Source organism: Cyanistes caeruleus, chromosome 16 (genome assembly GCF_971803275.1).
Source record: "Cyanistes caeruleus chromosome 16, bCyaCae1.hap1.1, whole genome shotgun sequence".
Classification (NCBI taxonomy): domain Eukaryota; kingdom Metazoa; phylum Chordata; class Aves; order Passeriformes; family Paridae; genus Cyanistes; species Cyanistes caeruleus.
In genome coordinates, this window is record NC_141716.1 from 13,491,618 (window position 1) to 13,510,762 (window position 19,145).

Here is a 19,145-nt window from a genome sequence, read left to right on the forward strand (position 1 = left end):
TTAATGATTCCAGACCATTCCTACCTGCAGCCATCCACACCTGCATGATCAGGCACATCTCTGTCTGTGCTCTTGTGGGGTCCTTCTCTTGCACTTTGCAAATTCATCTCCACAGGCTAGCAAGTAAAAAGGATGTGGAGTTTCTAGACCACAATTATTTTTGAATTATGTATTACAGATATTTTAAGAAATAATTTTTAAAACCCCTTCTGTCTAAAGCATTGTAATTCTGTACTGGTTTTGTCACAGGAGGATGCCACATGTTTTAGTCCATGGTTGATGTGCACCATTTGTTTCAGTAACACAGATTTTTTTTCCTTCAGTTAAAAATGTTAACAAATATATTAGAAGAAAAAGAAAGACAGACTGAATAAATTTTTTTCTTCAGCTATAATAAAAAGTTTTGCAGAAAAATAAGTCAGTCTTGAGACTAAAGACAAAATATTTCATTTAAGAATCACACTAAGAACAGTTTTGAACATGCTTTGAAAACATCATAGAAGATGCGAGAATAAGATTGGGTTTTGAACTGCAAAACTAAATACAAAAGCCAGGATTTTCATCCCCTGTCGTGTTTATACTTGGAAGGTTTATCTTAAATACTGAGGAGCAGAGAAAACAGCTAATGAGATGTTTAAGAATTAAGATAGCAATTTTGTTTGGTTTTCAGAGTAGTATGTTCTGCGCTCCATGGATATGCTGCTAATGTGCCTTCATTTAAATTCAAAGCAATTTCTGTAGCAATAGAAATCTTCTAGTCTGGAGTCCAGAAAAGGCTTTGCCCCTTGGAAAAAACACTTAAGGATGTGAAAATTGGAGAAAAGGCCTCAGACAGCCAAGGGCTGCAGAATCCTCTCTGTCCAGACCCAAACTTCAGTGTAGCTGAGCCTGCTTGTGTGTAGTGCTGCCAGAGGTACCCCTGAGGAAAGCACTTTTACAGGGGAGAACAGCCATGTCTGTCAGGACAGACATAAGTTTGTTCCTCACAAAATGTCAAGTTTTCTCACTTTGCAGGAAAGCATTCCTGGCACTTTTTTCACGGGCTGTTTTTCTCAACAAGAAATTTCCACAAGTCTGAGGATTTCACAAGGCTGACTGAGTTTGGAAGGGGACTTTGAGAAATCATCTGCTAAATCTCTGTGCACAAACTGAGCTGGAGCATGTAGCTTTCATTTTAAAAGGGATGGATGATGAAATAAAATCAGCCCTTCATCTGAGGCCTTCCCTCTTCACCCAATGTTTCATGCAGTACCATGTATTTTGGAAAGATGATGTTCAGAAGTGGAGGTTGCATCATGGGGCTCAATAAACCATAGCCATGTTTTCAAGAATGGCATTGCTGTGTTACGGGTCGGGATAAATATCTGGATTTTGCACTTTATATTGGAGGAAAATGATAATGAAAACGTCTGCATATACAGGCAGTTCTTCACAAAAGCATAAATTAACATAAAAACTCCAGAACTTCTTGCAAAGCCATAATTAAGGAACATCTCCTTATCTTGATTGTTTACTTCCAGACCTTCTACCTTAAGGTTCTTCATGCTCATCTCTTCTACTGTGTGCAAGTTCTCAACACAGTTATTTATATTTTTTTCCTTCCAGAGAGAATGATATTGAAGAATGTGGCTTGGAAATGTTTTTTTCTGTTGATAAAGAAATACTAGGTGAAATCAAAAGCCATGATTTGAAGCCAAATGGTAGTAACATTCTGGTCACAGAAGAAAATAAAGAAGACTACATCAGGTAAGAATAAATTAAGACTTTAAAATACTCTCATTTTCTTTCTTGAGTTCTAGCAACAAAAGAATGTCTGTGTCACCTAAAGCATTGCTGAATGAATAATTGCTGATGCTGGCAACAAGTTGCAAGTGTTTGGATCTCATATATAAATATATTATATAAATATATATAAGATATATATAAATATATTTATAAGTATATAAAGAGGAATAATGATAGAAATAAGTTTCTAAAATCCACTTTTTCTAAAGATCATGGTTAGAAGAAAGTCCACTTTTTTTCTAGCTTTATCTCAGTTTAGTAGAATACCATGACAAGAATTGTGACTGTCACCTATTTCATGAAATGTTACATGTGTTTATTATTATAATTATATTGCTTCATAGCCTGCAGATATTCTAGCCAGCCATTTCTGGTTCATTTGGGATTTTGAGGGGTTGCTTTTTGTTGGGGTTTTTTTTTGAGAACATTTTTGAATGTTTTTGTGAATATTGTTATTTTTCAAAGATACTTAGAATTGCTATTAGTTTTATCTGAACTGGTCTTGCAGTTTTAAGTGTTATGAATGATGTCATAGATTGTATTGTCATGAAGTAAGGATCATATTTGCAGCACCAAAATGTTTTAAAGCAACAGATTGAGTGAAGGAGCCTAAGAGTGATTAAGGAATAAAAATGTGAACAGTGACATGCTTGTCCTGAAATATCCCCCCCTTCCTCAGTGTGCAGCAGCACAGCAGCTCTGATTTAAGGTGTGAACTTTAAAATAAAAGCTTGGAGGAAGTGCATGAAAAAAAAGTCATCACACATTGGAGGCACAAACTAAACTGAATCACAGAGAATTTTCCTCTTTGTTACAGTGTGTTCTGTGACAGCTTTTTCTGTGGGCAGGGGGAGGGAGTTGGGAGTGGGCTCTGTTTTCATCGCATGAGAAATCTGCAGACATTTCAGTGATTCACAAAAGAGGTGGTGTTTGCATAAGAAACATACTAGCATTTGGCAGGAGGGAGGATCTTCAGAAAATCGTTCTTCTCTAGTTCCTAGGAACCCAGGGAGAGCTCAGATTCCAGTTTCATTCAGATTCTTTTGTCTTACTGCAACTCCCGCTTTAAGTCCCCCAAGTTTCTAGGACCGAAATGAGAAATAGCCACTTCTCCTTTAGACTCCAGTGTCCTGACAGGTTAGGCTTGAATTCAGCGTAATATCTGCTTCTCCCTGGGTTCAGGTTCTCCATGTCTCCTGCCTGCTTTTCACCCTTTTATTAATGGAGAGTGGAGTTTCTGCCACAAAGCAAAGTTTCATGATTAACAGAAACAAATATGGAACTTCCCAGATGGACTTAGTCACTCCTTGATAAGCTGACAGTCCTGCTACTCTTCACCAGTACAACTTGACTTGTTTTTTACCTTGGCATGGATAACAACTGAGCTTTCTGGGGAGAATATCAGACAAAATTGTCAAATACCTCAGGACTGCTGTGCTCTCATTAATGTAATCAGTGAAGAGATGCTGCCTCCTCTTTGAGTCCAAACTACTTCTGTAGCTGAACGGTTGAACACTTAGGGTAATTTAGAGAAAAAGTGAAATCATTTGCACAGAGTAAAGGCTGCTGATAAAATTATACAGTGCTCTATCCCCAGAACTTTCCAGACTTTCCATGTTTTTTTAGCTTTGCTTACAGTTCATCTCAAAATAGGCAAAGATGTGGACTTCAGTTAGAATGGGCCATTTAAATGATCTTGGTGTGTCTTTTTTTCCAGGCTAGTAGCAGAATGGAGACTGTCCCGAGGTGTTGAGGAGCAGACACAGGCTTTCTTTGAAGGCTTCAATGAAATTCTGCCACAACAGTATTTGCAGTATTTTGATGCTAAGGAACTGGAGGTAAAGGATTGCTTGGCTATTGCTGGATCCAGGTCATTACACATAAAATAAACTCCAGTTAGTACATCTGAAGGGCAGAACTTACTGAGGCTGACAACTCTTTCATAGGGAATATGGGGGAAACTTCATGGAACAGTATTAGATTAATGTGTTTTCCTTAACTTTCCTCTTTGCAGCCAACTTAGATGTTTCTGAACACCAAGATTCTGTCAGCAGAAATTTCTTACTTTGTTTTTCTGATTCTTTGATTTGCCTGTGTTCAAAACATGAGTAACTTGACAGAATGAGAGATAAAACGAGATATGTAGTGGATGGTTGCATATAAATTGGGCCAAGTTGTTGGTTTGGGTTTGATCTCTCAAAATTACACTTTCTGAAGCATCTGTTCAGTTCAAAAAGTAAAACCATCAAAACAAAACATCCCTTCCCTAGTGAAGAGTTGTATGGCTGGACAAAGATAAACTGGCTTGAATGTCTACATAAAACCCCAAAATGGTCTGGGTTTGGATCTTAAATAACCTTCCATGTGCAGAGACACCTTCCACTGTCCCAGGCTGCTCCAATCCCTGTCCAGCCTGGCCTTGGACACTGCCAGGGATCCAGGGGCAGCCACAGCTTCTCCGGGCACCCTGTGCCAGGGCCTGCCCACCCTCACAGGGAAGAATTTATTCCTAAAATTGCAAACTCCATTTTTCACAACAGAGATGCTCTCTAATTTGTGGCTTCTCCAAATACCCTTCACGAACCATCACCAGTCTTTGTTTATAGAAGTTTTGGATGAAATTTAAAATTAAAACCAAGTGTACTGTTATTGCAGATGCTGCTAAGTGGGGGTCCAGTTGTTCTCTTTTTCTGTGTGTGAGGTCACAGAAGGAAAGTGGAAATTTGTACTCCTCTGCTTATTTCCCTTCTTCTGCCCCGAAGGTACTTCTCTGTGGAATGCAAGAAATCGACCTGAATGACTGGCAGAGACACACCATCTACAGGCACTACACCAGGACCAGCAGGCAGATTGTGTGGTTCTGGCAGGTTTGCAGATTTTGCTTTATTCTCAGACCAGCAGAAGTAACAGAATACAGCTCACTGAACCACAGTCAGGACATTGAGCACACCTGCAGAGTGCAGATAGAAACTGCTACTGCTAACCCAGCTGTTCCCAAAAAACACATTACTGTTCATCTGTGAACGGTGATGATGTGAAAATCCGAAGATCGAATCTGTCCCTAAATGTTTATTTCAATTACTGTTTTTCAGTTTGTGAAAGAAATAGATAATGAGAAGAGGATGAGACTCTTGCAGTTTGTGACTGGAACATGCAGATTGCCAGTAGGAGGATTTGCTGACCTCATGGGTATGTATTAATAACCCTTCTAATGCAGGAGATACTTCTAAAAAGAACCAATTTATATATTTTTGGCATTTTTAATGTATTTTATATTAAATGCTGTTTTGTAAGCCATGCATGTACTTGAGCTGTGATGGAAAAAGATGGAAGGAATGTTTACATCTATTTATTGCGCTTTAAAATCACTTCAAATTGATGCATTTCTCCACATGCATACTTTGATCCAGGCAGAGCTGTATAGTGAGACAAATGTCCCTTCTCTGTGCAAATAATGGTAATCCTGTCTTTATTTAAGCCTTGCATGCTTCAGATGTGTGTTATAGTGATACAAAGGTAGCTGGACCTATGCCTTGTCTATTGGAATTTGTTACAGGGAGCAATGGACCCCAAAAATTCTGTATCGAAAAAGTTGGAAAGGAAAACTGGTTACCCAGAAGTCATACCTGGTGAGTACATAACAAATCAGAATATTGCTCTGGTTTTGGTGACCACAGTCTGCTTTGACATTTTAGTAAATGGGTAATGTGCTGAAATGGTTGCGACTCTGTGAAAGCAAACACAAATTACACCAGTCAGCTATGTTCTGGAGTGACAGCTGAACTTGTGAAAAGCTCTCGTGGCATGGAATAGATTCCATTGTGAATTCCATGGATTTGTGTAATATATTACTGAACAATTAAAGTAATTAACAGTACTGTCTAACAAGGTTGGGACTATCCTTTGTTATCACTGCACTCCTTAGTAAAATAGCCACATTCACACACTTTCAGAGAAAAGGTCACTTCTACTCTTTCCTTCGGATGTTAATGGTAGGCAAAACCACAGAAATTGAAAATTTCCTATCTGAATGATTACTCTAGTTAACCACCTAGAGGTTGGTTTTCCTCCAACTAGGAGAAGTTAATGAAAACCAGCACTGTGTGAACACTTGAATCCTAACCTCTGCCCTCAGAAATATATACATTTATATCAACAGTCAGCTTTTCCTGGGGTATAAATCCCAATATCCATCTCCACAGCAAAAATTTCAATCACCCATATTAATAATGGATTTTTTTGTTCCTATTGGATTCTTCATCAGTACTTAGTTATTTTTTTTATTTTTCAGTTTCAATCGCTTAGACCTTCCACCATATAAGAATTATGAACAGCTGAAGGAAAAGCTGTTATTTGCAATTGAAGAAACAGAAGGATTTGGGCAAGAGTAGCTGAAATTTGCACCTCGAAGAATGTGAACCCAACACGATGTATGTGCTTCACTTCTTCTGCTTGTTGCACACTTCATTGTAAAGTAGACATGACTTGGATTATTTAACAGTACTAATGTGTAAATAAATGGATGTTATCCTGAGGTTATTCACATTAACTCTGGATTTCTACTGAGCACTTTCAGAAATCAAATGCGCAATCAGATATGGCTACAAGTGACTAATGACCGATGTAGAGATTTTATACAGCTATGGGCTCTGCTTTGTTTTACCATTCATTAATTAGAATGTGTCCTTAATGACTGACAGATTTTTAACAATAGTTTTGTCTTTCCTTTTTAGTAGCATTTTTGCTACTGATGCACTGGGAAGTTCATTGGTAGCTGCAATGCTGCAGCAGCATCCTCAGCCTCTTAACAGCAGTGTCAGAGCCAGTCTGGATCCACCTCCATGCCACGAGCAGCTCCATTCCTTAAGCTCCTTTTTCTAACTCAAGTGTGGCCAGACTGTTTTTCCTTGCCTGGAGTCTGCTCACGTGCCAGCTGGACTGAAGCTGCTGTTTAAGGGGATGTCAAACTGTGGCACAAATCCAGGGCATAGCTTCGCATTGGTTTATCCCAATCCTGCTCCTGTCAGCAAAAGAGACACCTGCCCAAAGTTGTTGGAACACTGCTCTGTGCCCTCTGAAGAGTTCTGAGCTTTTGCTGTGTAACACATTTTAACTTTGAAATCAATATTAACACTGTGGTACTTCACTTGTTTTGCAAAAGACAAGCCCAGCTGGGTTTGCACTGACTCCATTGAGGTTCCTGTTTGCAGGCTGTTTGTCAGCAGTGTTAATGGACATTACCCTCAGTGTTTTTCCTACATGTTGCAGTCAGTTTGCTCCGAAGAGTTCGTTTGGCTCTCAGGAAGACACACAAAACAGCTGGATTCAGAAAATGATCCTACTCATCATTTCTGCAGATGAACTGATGTGTGAGACTGGCTGAGGCCAAGAGGATTAGAAAGTTCAGACACGGATTACAGTTTTTTTGAGAAGCTGAAGCATCAGTAAATAGTTCTATAAAGTTTGAAAGTAAAGTTTTTTGGGGAGGTTTCTAAGCTAATTCACCCTAAGCTGCTTACACCTAGTAACTTTTGTAGCGAGTTCCTGTTGAATTAACATCTTTTATTTCCTTTTAGAATCTGTTAATTCTTTTCCGGTTTACAATAACATTTTGCATTTTACTGCTCCTTTAGACTGAATGCACTTTTTGGGTCTGGTCAGGCCCTTCCCTTCCCCTGAAGGGAGGAAGTCAGACACCAGTGAAATGAGCTGTAGCCACAGAGAGAGAGAGAGGTGACACTTGAAATAACATGTAGCACAAAATAAAGTGAACCTGCAGCTCAAAGCACTGGGGCAGGAGCTGCATTTAAGACTCTTTTCAGATGGCAGAGCTGAAACAGGATAGTGGGAAAGTGTAAAACTGAACGTTCAGTCTGGAAAAATATTTCTTTCCTGCTGTCTCATCCATCCAAAACTGCAAGAGGGAAAAACTGATTCAGGCCTGAGAACCAAGACACTACAGGTTTTAACTGACTTCAAAAGTGTGTCAGGGCTCATTGATAAATATTTCAGGAAGGCAGGTGGGTGGGACTTGTAAGGCTTAATTGAAGGAAGGCCTGAGAAGAGGTGCTGATGATACAAAAATGCCCCTTGTTTAAAGTTTCATTGATGGTGAGAATTTACCTTCAGGTGTGACTGGGAGGAGACTTGCCAACTTCCACAGCATATGGATCTATCACAGTATACAGCTCATGAAGAAAAAAAAAGCCTTATATATATTTTCTGTTAATATTAATTCTTACAATGAAATGTAGTTATCTAACATATTTACGAGAGATTAAATTAAGCAAGATAATGCAAGGTTAAGCTATGAAAAATAGTCTATGTTCTGCATATTGCTTTACAATTCTTGTAGGGAACCTAGAACTGTTGTTCATGTATAAATATCACCCAAAAGGCTGTCAGCCCTATATTTTTAAAATAAAGAATAGTTATAATTGAAATAGCCTTAGCCCTAGTTCTATAGGGTTTGGCTGTTGAATATTTTTATGGTTGAAATGTTTAGTTCAGAAAAAACATACTTGCTTGTATATATTTTTGATGTCCAGGATTCCACTTATTCCATTGTTTCTTTAATTTAAATGGCATGTTTATATGTCTTTTCTGCTGTACCAGAATGGGAGAAAGGGGGCTGGATATCCCATGCACCAGATATGATTTTAAAATATTGCAAAAAAAAGAATTCATTCAGGGGGGAAAAATAATCAGTGAAACATTGGATTTGGCCAAATATAAAAAGTTTAAAGCAACTTTACCGTGTTACATTGACAATATTTCTGAAGACACAAGTTCAGATTCCTTAGGCATTTGACTTGTGAATACTAACAAATCTGTTAAATTTTTACAGCATGTTGTGTAGAAGTTAAAAGGAATGACACAAGCCACTGGTGCACTTTTCAGTTCTTTCTGGGGATCTGGTGAAGCAATACAGGGATGAGCCCAGAGCAGCTGCTATCCCACATAACAGGTTTTTGTGGATTTGATTTACAAGTGAGATTTTCAGTGGAGATTGATGAATTTGTCTTCCACTGCTTCAGCTGTTTCAGCAACCTGAGCTGCATAAATTCATAGTATGTCACAAATGTGCATTCATATGCAACTGTCCCTTGATCCTACTTACCAAGTATTAAAAGAAATTTTATTTAGAATTTTCTCTCATGAGAACGACATGAGAAAATTAAATACTGAGAATTAACAAAGCCTTATTGTTACAAGTAGCTCAGGAACTGTTCATTTACTAATGACATGCACAGTAAATACATCATGTCTTTATCTGATCTAGTATGGAAGTTTGGGGTTTTTTAAATCCAGTTGCTTGTGTTTAAAAAAAACAACCTTTTTTTTATTATTCTGAGAAAAATAAAAAATTATTTGGGGGTGTTAGGGGTTTTTTGTGGTTTTGTTGGTTTTGATTTTGTTGTTAAATTTTTTTTCTTTTATTACATGCTGCACTGGATTTTTAATCTCAACTCTGTTATATTGGTATCTCCAGCCCCTTTTTTGTGGTGTCTTTTAATTTTCTCCAAGAATCACTGTTTGTGTATATGTGCTCTAGTGAACTCGTGTAGAAACTGGGATCAGCAGCACTGGATTGTAAAATATTGTACTGAAATTCATTGTCGATATTTCCTTGCATTGTAATTTCAAATACTCAGGTAACTGTAACAGTATCTCAGTAAGTCAAATACTTTTATAAAACTACTTAAAGAGCTGGTGGTCTGGTCCTTATTCCTTACGTGTGACAGAATATCCAGGTGGAAATGAATTGTCTGTGTGCTCCTGGGGGTGAGGGTCAGGTTGCCTGGACTTGTCCTTCCAGTAGGATTCTTTAGGAATAGTTCTTTCCCAAAGCCTTGTCCACCCTTGTTGGTTGCATTGGATATTGAGTGGGAGATTTTGGACACAATTTGTGGATTTTTAGTGCTTGTGGATGCTACCCTGAGGAGCCAGTGAGGGCTGAAAGGCTGCTGAGGCCTGAGGGAGAGGGGCTGGAGGGAGGTTCTGCAGGAGCCACTGCTGTAACATCTCATTGCAGCACTGTTGCAGGGATCCTAGCAATGAGGAATGACACTGCAAGTGGTTTGGATTGACAGAGGAGGGGGAAAAACTCCAGTGAGACCAACCAGCCTTGTAATGTCCCTGATCTGCCTTGAAGGAGGAGGTGGCATTTAGAGTCTTCCTGACATCAGAACCTCTCCTGGTGGCCACAAGCTCTCTCAGATAACTGAGATGGGCTTTGCAGTGAGGTTCTCGTCCCTTCAGTGCTCACAGGACTGTCCCCTGTCAGGTCTCAGGTCATAGGTTGGACTTGATGATCTCAAAGGTCTCTTTCAACCTAATTAATTTTGTGATTGTGTCTCAGGGACCCAATTCTGTCCAGTTTGTTCAAATGGTCCCTAAAGTGGTCATCCTTCCTGAAGGTACAGACCTTCCCACTGGGTTCTCCCTCTGCTGACTTTCCCAGGTGTTCCTACAGGCTTGGTTAACACAATTTTGTCAGGGGCAGCAAATCCCAAGGATAATTTTTCTGTGCCAGACAAATACATGCAATAACTTTCTCTGCAGCAGGGAAGCTGGTGCGGAGTAATTTCCTCCGAGCTTTGAATAGAACAACTTCAAAGCATCGTAGTAAGTTGTGTAAACCCAAAATTTGACACTGCTTTGGGCAGCTTTATGTGAGTACAGCTACAAGGGTATTTCACATACATCTGAAGTTTATTTTAAAAAGGCAAAAATTAATCACAGTGTAATGTATGATAAAATTGGTTTTTTATGTTTGCTTTGATGATGAGGGTGCTAATGTCAGCACCAGCCCTGGGGTGGGAGTGTTGAAGGTTCTGTTCATGGTTGTTTAAACAAATGTGTTTGGTTTAGGTGTCTGATGGCAGCTGCGTACAACATATTATTGCCCAAATCATCCACCACATTTTTATCCACCACCACCACTATTGCCCCAATCTTACCATCACACAGACTGGAAGTTAAATCAATCCATGGCAAAATGACTTCTTATAGCCAAGCTGTAAAACTTGCTGCTGGACTGGTAAGAGAGATTAGAATTTTAGGTTGCAGAGATGTAAATAGCCACTAGAAGAGGAAATAGCCATATCTTTTGGACCCTAAAGAAGGATTTTTTTTTCCTGATCTCTGGCAATGCCTGATCCCATGTCCATTCTCAGCCTGTCAGCCCAGCACTGCATACCAGAAATCTTGCTTTCTCTAAGGAGAGTCTTGGTAGATTGAAGAGGCCAGTGAGCTTACCTGCTGTGTCAAATCCCAGCTTTCAGAGAGGGGGAAAAAATATCTAAAAATACTTCGTGAGGACGTGATTTACATTTCACCCAATACCAGCTGTCTGTGACTGCTGTGGGAGCTCAGTGGGAGCCCAGTGTCTGTTTGCTGATTCTGGGGTCATGGTCCCAAAAGAAGGAGCATTCAGACTGATAGGGAGTAGGTTTAGATTGGATGTTGGGAAGAAAATCTTCCCTGTAAGGGTTGCAAGGCCCTGGTACAGGATGCCCAGAGAAGTTGAGGCTGCACCATCCCTCAAAGTGTCCAAGGCCAGATGAGGCTTGGAGCAGCCTGGGCTAGTGGAAGGTGTCCCTGCCCATGGCAGGGGGTGGAATGAGATGGGCTTTAAAGGTCCCTTCCCACCCAAACCACTTTGGGACTCTCACTTCTAGCAGAGCCTGAGGTCCGGGGGAAAGTCCCAACTGCTGCTGTTGTGTGTAGAACAGAGCAGGGGTTATGCAGGATGCAGTGTGTCGTTTTGTTTTCCCATCAGACTGTGGGTCATCCCCAGTCCATCCCTCAAGGGGAGCTGAGAGCTCTTCCTTTCTCACTGGCCGGGGCAGCACACACCTTTGCCCTCAGGACGTGGATCCCCGGTGCTGTGGCAGGGAGTCCCCAGGGCTTTGGGGTGCACCATGCCTTGGAGTGCCTCTGCCCCTGTCCCGGGGGGCACCGGCAGCAGCTGAGGGGACGCGGACATTTGCGGGGAAAAAGAACTCCCTACACCCGTTATCATGGAATTACAGAATGGTTTGGGTGGGAAGGGACCTTTAAAGCTCATATCATTCCACCCCCTGCCATGGGCAGGGACACCTTCCACTAGCCCAGGTTCCTCCAGGCTCCGTCCAACCTTGCCTTGGACACTTCGAGGGATGGAGCAGCCTCAGCTTCACTGGACAACCTGTGCCAGGGCCTCCCCACCCTCATAGGGAAGGATTCCTTCCTAATCTCTAAACCTCCTCTCTTTCAATGTGAACCAACCCACCCTTGTCCTGTCAGTCCAGGTTCTTGCAAACAGACTCGTCCCACCTTTCCTGTAAGTCCCTTTCAGGTACTGGAAGGCAGAGCCTTCACGCTGATGTCCCTACAGCGGGATCCGCGTCCCGCTTGGGGAAGATTCGTGCGGGTTCCGAGGGATTTGAGGGCTCGGGGCGGTGTCTCCGGAGCGGTCCCGCCCCACGCTCCAAACGCTTCCGGGGCAGCGCCGGGGCCGAGACGGGGCGGAGGAGGCGGCTCGATCATGGTGGGTGAGGCCGGTCCGGAGGCCGGGCGGGGCCCCTGTGCCGTCTTCGGGGGTCTCTGTGCCTCCCCGGCCCTCGGGAGCTCCTGCGGCCGGCGCCGAGCGGGGCGGTCCCGGTCCCGGCTCCCCTCAGGCACAGGCGCTGCCCCGCGGGCGGGGCCCGGGTAAAGGCGAGACTCCGCCGCGGGGGCTGAAAGCTCCAGGCCCGGTTCGGTTCGTGTTGGGTTGTGTGTCGGGTTCTGTGTCAAGCCCCCGGGCGGGGTCCTGTTTGTGTGGGGCGGGCCCGGAGCTCCGGGCCGGGAGAGCTGCGGGTCCCGGCGCTGCCTCTGAGGGGCTTCACTGGCTCTGGCCGGCCCTGAGTCACTGCGGGGAGAGGCCGAACCTTCCCCCGATCCAACCCAGCCCTGTGCCGGGGAAACGCTCACAGCGAAACCTGCATTTCCTGCGGCTGCCGGGGCACATCCCTGAAGCTGGAAGCAGTCAGGAAAAAGAGACTGGGTTTGGGTGTCTAATAACCGGGGCTGTATTCGTTCTGTTGTGATTGTATTGGAGGTTTCTCCCTGCTCAGATATGTTGCCGGCTATTGCATGTTGATGAAACTGGGGATCAAAAAGTATGTCAAAATTTGTAAAAAAATAATTGCTAACCGAAGTTGCAGAGGGAAAATTGAAATTATATAATAAGATGTGGTTTTTAGGCAAACCTAGGAGTTCAGGTATTGCAGATGAAAACAGGAAGATAAAGGCTGCTGTTGTACATATAGCAAAGGGTATTTAGCAGCAAAATGGTGTTGAGGGAGTGTTCATTCTCCTTTTCTAGAGTGCATCTCCTTCTCCATGTGCTATCTCTTGTAGTCATTCAGCTCTTCATTAAAATGGTGTGCGTCTGTGTGTGTTTCATGAGTTAAACATGTAATTTTTTTCTCAGTACTGTTTTTGTTGGTCTGGTGAGCTGCACTGACTTGTGGAGGTGCTAGACAAGCCCCAGAATGGGAGCAGGAGGAGCAGGACCTTCGCACAGCAGCAACAGTGAACTGTCAGAGCAGATCACCCACCTGAGAGTTAGATCAGCTGAAGGTGTTAGAGGAAATTTAAAACTGGCATCCTTCTTTATGGATGCTCCTTTGCATCTGAAAAGGTTTATTAAGGTCCTGTGAGGGAAAGTATTTAATCAGGACTTAAATCGTGCTAGTAAAAAAGCAGAAAATGAAATCTTAATAGATTTAACATTTTGCCCATGTCTTTTCTCAGCATTTGTGCACCCTTTCGTATGTTCTTTGTTTAATCTCCCTTGAGAATAGTCTGGCATTCAGAAACAATCGAGAATTTTGTTGAAAATACTTAAATTTTTCTGTGCTGGATCGCACAGAAAAATTTGCTTCAAGACCAGCTCGGGGGGATCCCATCTCTTACGAGCCACAGGTTGTGTTACCAACAGCATCCTGAGGAAAGTGCTGAGGGTGCTGGGGTTGGTGTTTGTTTTGCTGTGTTGTGCTGTGCTGGGTTGTGTTTGTTGTTGGACAAGGTCTCTTCCCAGGGAACAGGGCATGTGACATCTTTGTGTCCATTTGCTGTGGGAAGAAGTGGAGAGGGTTGTTCAGGGTGCCCGGGGAACACAGCCTTGGCCAAATGCCCCTTGTAGGTCTTACCTGTCATGGTTTGAGTGATTCCTGTCTCCCTAAACCATTTCTGGGGGACTCTGCCTTGCAGAATCTGAAAGACGTTGCTTGTTTCTGTTTCCTTTAATGGAAATGAAAAGTGCCAGCTTTGGAAATCAGCTTAGGTGCAAGATTTTCCCACCCTACTGCAGATGCCATAGTTACATTTTAATGAGTGTCTTGTAGCAGGAAAGTTGTGCAGAAGGTACTGAAACCTCCTTTGATGGTTTTCATAGAGCAGATAAAGGACTCTTGCCTTGGCCTGCATTTGCATTTTTTCTTTTTAAGTTGTAAATTATTGGCAGTGGTTACAGCCTCACAGACGTCCCAGCACAAATCAGAATTAGAAACAAAGAGTGTTCATTCATTGTTTTTCCCCTTACTTCTCTTATTTGTAATTGCTTTTGGCATTCATTTGATAAAAGGGAAGGTCATCTTGCACCCACAATGTATCTTTTTCCTACTTTTTTCGTAAAATCCATGTCCATTTTCAAAGATGATTTTTGTTTGACACCTAAATTGTAGCAGTCTGATTGCAGCTTCCAGCTGCAAGCCTTCAGCAGGAGGTTTGAGGAGGAGGAGAGAGGGGAGTTCCAGGATGATAATCACAAATGAGTAAAGAAGAAAGGCAGATGGAAAATAACTGGAAAGGTCATGCAGAAAAGGTGGCACCAAAGTACAGACAGTTGGCTGTATAAACCAGTGTAGACAGTGGCTGTTTAATCATCCCTGTGCAGCTTTGTTTTCAGCCACGTTATCCCAAAGCTTTGGTGGGAGGCAAAGAGTAGCTGTAACCCTGTATTGATTTGTGCTTTGTCTTGCAGGCTGAGGTGGAGGAAACACTGAAGCGAATCCAGAGCCAGAAGGGAGTGCAGGGAATCATCGTGGTGAATGCGGAAGGTGCTGTGTCAGCCTCGCTTTTCTGACTTGTCACTTACTCCAACCACCCACTTTGAGGGCTGCTGCTTATACCACTTGCACTTAGCTTAGAGTCCAGCTTTGGGAAAGGTATTCATGCAGCCCAAGGAGACAGACAGTAGTCAGGCTACAAGAGAAAATTTGGTTTCCAATTTCTGCAAGCTCACTTTTTTATTTTAGGAAATAAATTTAGATAATTTGCATAAGCTCTGAAATATTTTGAGTTATTGCAGCGTTTGAAACTGAGACCTATCAAAACTTTAATCAGTAGCCCTGAGGCTCTTACAAGATGTCAAACTTGCTGCTGGGCCTGTCCAGAGCACCGCTGGCCTGGCAGACTCCAGTTCTTTAGCACTGTCTGGTGCTTGTGATCTCATGGAATTCATCAGCAAGTTGTCTCTTTTTGGAGTCTCTGAAGAGTTCAACAGAGCAATTTCTTCAGAGCATTCTGAATACACTGTGAGCAGTCCAAAAATTGAATATTTCCTAGAAATAATCCTTAGAAAAGATGACAGTAGCTACATGTGAATAAACTGAGGATCAGATCATGCAGCTTGGCTCCTGCTCACTGCTTTTCTGTGATGGTTGAGTGGGTTGTGCTCTCTTTGCTGTAGCTGCAGTTACTGGAACACACACCTGGTTTTGCCCTGCAAAATTTGCTACTTGGCTATTGTGTTCTGACCCAGGAGCTGGGGTTTCATTGGCTTTTGGTGGGAAAACACATCTAATGGGAGGCTGAAGTGTAAGGGAGGGAAAGCTCTGGCTGAAGAGTGTGTCTGCCCTCCAGGCTGGTTATCACTGAACCAAGGACCTCCCCAGACTGCACCACCTCTTAGGGCTGAATGTTGGAGCTTCAGCCTTGGAGCTGTGTGATGCAGCAGCTGATGTCCCCCATAATCACTGATCCCGGCCTGTCCTAGCTCAGTATTATTTAACTGCTGTTGGGGAGCCTTTCTATAGTAAAAAAGGTGTCCCCAGTCAGGAGAAAAACCTGCATCACTGGTATTTCCTCTCTCATCTACAGATAATGATTTTTATTTCTATTTCTAATTCTCAAAATGCAAAAGTAAAGCACTGATGCTACTAGAGGCAAACAGTTCTCACCTACACCTGTGGTCCCACATCTCAGCTTTTTCATATCTTGTTTTTCTTCATGTTTTCCTCTTGCCTTCAGAGAGAACACTCCTAAGCCCTGGTGCAGTGACAACTGAGATTGCATCTGGTGATGCCCAGTGTGGGGGTGGTACTGGATGTTTGTCACTGAGCCTTGCTGTCCCTCTCCTGCAGGTATTCCCATCAAGAGCACCATAGACAACACCACCACCATTCAGTACGCCGGGCTCATGCACAGCTTCATCATGAAGGCCAGGAGCACCGTGCGGGACATCGATCCCCAGAACGACCTCACATTCCTGCGGATCCGCTCCAAGAAAAACGAAATCATGGTTGCTCCAGGTAGGAGAGAGCAGGGCAAAAGCAGGAATCTGGGAATCCAGCAGCATTGTTTTCTCTTGAGACTGACACTGTCAGCCTGGAAGGAGTCTGCCTGCTGCTTGTGTTCATATTGGATAATCCCTTCTTTCCAAGAAGCTCTTCTGCTTTCTGGAGAGTTGAAAGCTTTATCATTTGTCACTTATCAGACCTAAGTTTCCTTTGTCATGTTTGAATGTGGCAATTCCCTTCCTTCATTTTGTGTAGATCAAAGTAGAAGGTATTAGCTAATGCTTGAGAGAGTGCTGCACCCTCTCATGTTTTGTTTTTCAGTATAAAACCGTAGGATTTGGGAGGAATTATATTCTGGGAGCAGCTTCCATTCAGAATTGTGGACTGAGTGATAAAACAAGACAGTCCTGACCTTCCAGTTCTGGGAAAAGTATTAGAGCACACTGTAGATGTAATCATGAGTCATGGTATTATACAGCAACAGCAGCAACCTTCTTTTCAGGAAACATCCTCAGCATTTTGTTTGATTCCAGACTGGGAAGCAGCGAGATGAGTGCAGATCCCTCATGTGGCAGGCATTCAGCCTTGTCCCTGTGTGCTCCCTGCTGGGATGGGGCTGGTGGAGAGGCCAAGCACAGGATGGCACTTCCCTAGGCAGGCTTGGGTCAGGGCAGATTTTAACACAGGCTCTGGTTCATGCTGAGGCAGCCTCGGATTTCCACAGGAAGGATGGGAAGAGGAATAAGCATTGCTCCAGAAAAAACTGCTGTGGCCACAATGTGCCTGTGAGAAAAGGGCAGTGGCTACCTTGTACCAGTTACTGTAGTTTCCTGGCAGAAATTGGGTTAAATTCAGCTGCCCTGGGAGCATGCAGTTTCTAAAGCTGAGAGTTTTTTGCAGTAAAACCCATAAAATAAATGATCTGACATTTGGATCCTATTTTGCTCATTGAGAATGAATGTCAGGGCTCTGGAGTTTCCACAGCACACCAGAGAGATGTGAAAAATGTTGGAATTTACTGTTTCTGTGAACAAATACCAGCAATAAAAGAATAATTTTCTTTTTTTTTTTTTTCTCTCCAGATAAAGACTATTTCCTGATTGTCATCCAGAATCCAACTGAATGATTACACTGACTCAGTCTGGTTTTTTCCCTTTGCCTGTTTTATTTTCCCTGTTTTATTTTCTATTTAATGGTAAAGAATAGAGCATTAGTGTTAACTGTGCTGTGACTCTTCAGTAAGGTTTGGGAAAATGAAAGCAGGTGGTTTTGTTGTCTACAAACAGAAAAAAATGGCGCTTTTTGTATCACAAGTCATTTTGAGGGGGAGCTAGTGAGTTGAAATTCGGCAGTAAAAAATGCAACAGATTCTTTTAATAGCTAATATAATAAATTTCAAATGATAACCAAAAAAAGACTATTCTTTGTATGCTTCTATGCTTCTTTCATCACTGAGCTCTGCTTTTACACTCTTAGTTTTGAATGGCTGTAAATATGACTGCCTGTCCTCTAGTTCTGTCTTACTCTGTTGATTTTACTTCAGAAAAGTCTGACCATAAGAAATTAAAGTGTCACCAGTAACTGGTTTTGTCTTATGTGTTTTTCTTCTGAAGATTTTAAGTTTTCTCATGATCGATTGAATTTTTCTTCAAGAAACAGAACCTTCCTAGGACTGTTTTTGTTTGTCTGTTGCTTTCTCTGAACAAGGATTTGGCCCAAGGGCATGTGCACTCACAATTGGCTCTTGTGTTGCAGCGTTTTCCTTTCACTTTCTTTCTGTTCCAGATGGAATTTTCATGGCTAAGGAAGGCCATTGAGGCAGTCCATGGGAGATCTCATACTATCACAGCTCTATAGCCAATTTGATCTGCTATTTTCCTTTAGTATTTTTTTATTGATGCAATTAAGCACAAAAAAAAACCAAAACCACATGATTACTCCAAAATGCTCAGGGGATTATTTTTGTGGAGATTTTCTTCAGGAAAAAAAAAAAAAAAAAGCAGGGCTGGGGGGTGCTCCAGAAAGTGCAGCTGTGGAGATTTTGGTAAAAAATGCTGTTGACTTGACATTTGTGGCTTTCAGAGCCCAGCAAAGGGTGGATGTGTGGGGGACTCAAATAGCCACAGTAACCTAGATGTTCAGGGTTTTCTCTGTGCATTTTCAGACCTGGGCATTACTTTCTGGACTGTGTCTAATGTAGGTGTTGCCATGACCCTGAAGGTCAGAAATGCCTGTTGGGGTCTGTAGCATCAGTGCTTTGGGTGTCCCAGCTTCCCCCGTGACTCAGTATTGGTTGTTGCTGTTCATGAGCTGTGGCTCCCTTTACACTAGGTCTGGTTTAAGTCATTCCATCAAAACAGGGAATAGGGTCTGGAATTCTGCTTGGCCTTTGGAGCAGCTCCTGATACACAGCAGTTTACATAATGCCTGATCTGCAATAATTGAATGCTGCCTCCCAAAGAAATGACCTCCAGCAAACTGAAGCCTGGGTAATAACTGAACTGTGAAGCAAGGCAGAAGAAAAATGTGACCTCAGTCATCTCTGCTGTTTGTAACCCTGAGAAATATTTCCTTGGAGGTGGTGACCTGCTTATGGATTTCGGTTTTCCCAATTAGGTGGCAGTGCTACTTCTCTGAACAGTGAAAGATCTGCAGTGGCCTGCATTCTTTCGGACAGTTCCTTAAGGACAGCTGTCCTACCAGTAGCTTTGTGTCAGAGGAGCTTGGGACAGAGAGTGTTGAGTGTTTTACTTAAAACAAGCTGTAATAAATAACCTATTGCAAAACAAAATATTATGGCCTTTTCTGTTG

The 19,145-nt window shown here is 42.4% G+C and overlaps 2 protein-coding genes across 3 annotated transcripts in view; both read left to right on the forward strand.

Moving 5' to 3' along the window:
* The window catches only part of ITCH (itchy E3 ubiquitin protein ligase), a 58,379-nt gene extending 48,885 nt beyond the window's left edge, over positions 1-9,494 (forward strand). Inside the window, exons 19-25 of one of the 2 annotated variants that reach the window (XM_086853282.1) lie at positions 1,606-1,746; positions 3,503-3,623; positions 4,548-4,652; positions 4,878-4,974; positions 5,342-5,414; positions 6,077-6,215; positions 7,054-9,494. In XM_086853282.1, the coding sequence (XP_086709408.1) occupies positions 1,606-1,746; positions 3,503-3,623; positions 4,548-4,652; positions 4,878-4,974; positions 5,342-5,414; positions 6,077-6,176 (637 nt within the window). In that variant the 3' untranslated portion in view covers positions 6,177-6,215; positions 7,054-9,494. Of the gene's footprint in view, positions 1-1,605; positions 1,747-3,502; positions 3,624-4,547; positions 4,653-4,877; positions 4,975-5,341; positions 5,415-6,076 lie in introns of both variants that reach the window. The other variant, XM_086853281.1, reaches the window with a different exon arrangement.
* Positions 9,495-12,139: 2,645 nt separating this feature from the next.
* Positions 12,140-17,915, forward strand: DYNLRB1 (dynein light chain roadblock-type 1). Its single transcript, XM_023940093.2, has 4 exons — positions 12,140-12,319; positions 14,798-14,873; positions 16,179-16,346; positions 17,417-17,915. Exons 1-4 carry the CDS (start codon positions 12,155-12,157, stop codon positions 17,458-17,460), a joined length of 453 nt encoding a protein of 150 aa, XP_023795861.1. The 5' UTR covers positions 12,140-12,154; the 3' UTR covers positions 17,461-17,915.
* The last annotated feature ends 1,230 nt before the right edge of the window (positions 17,916-19,145 follow it).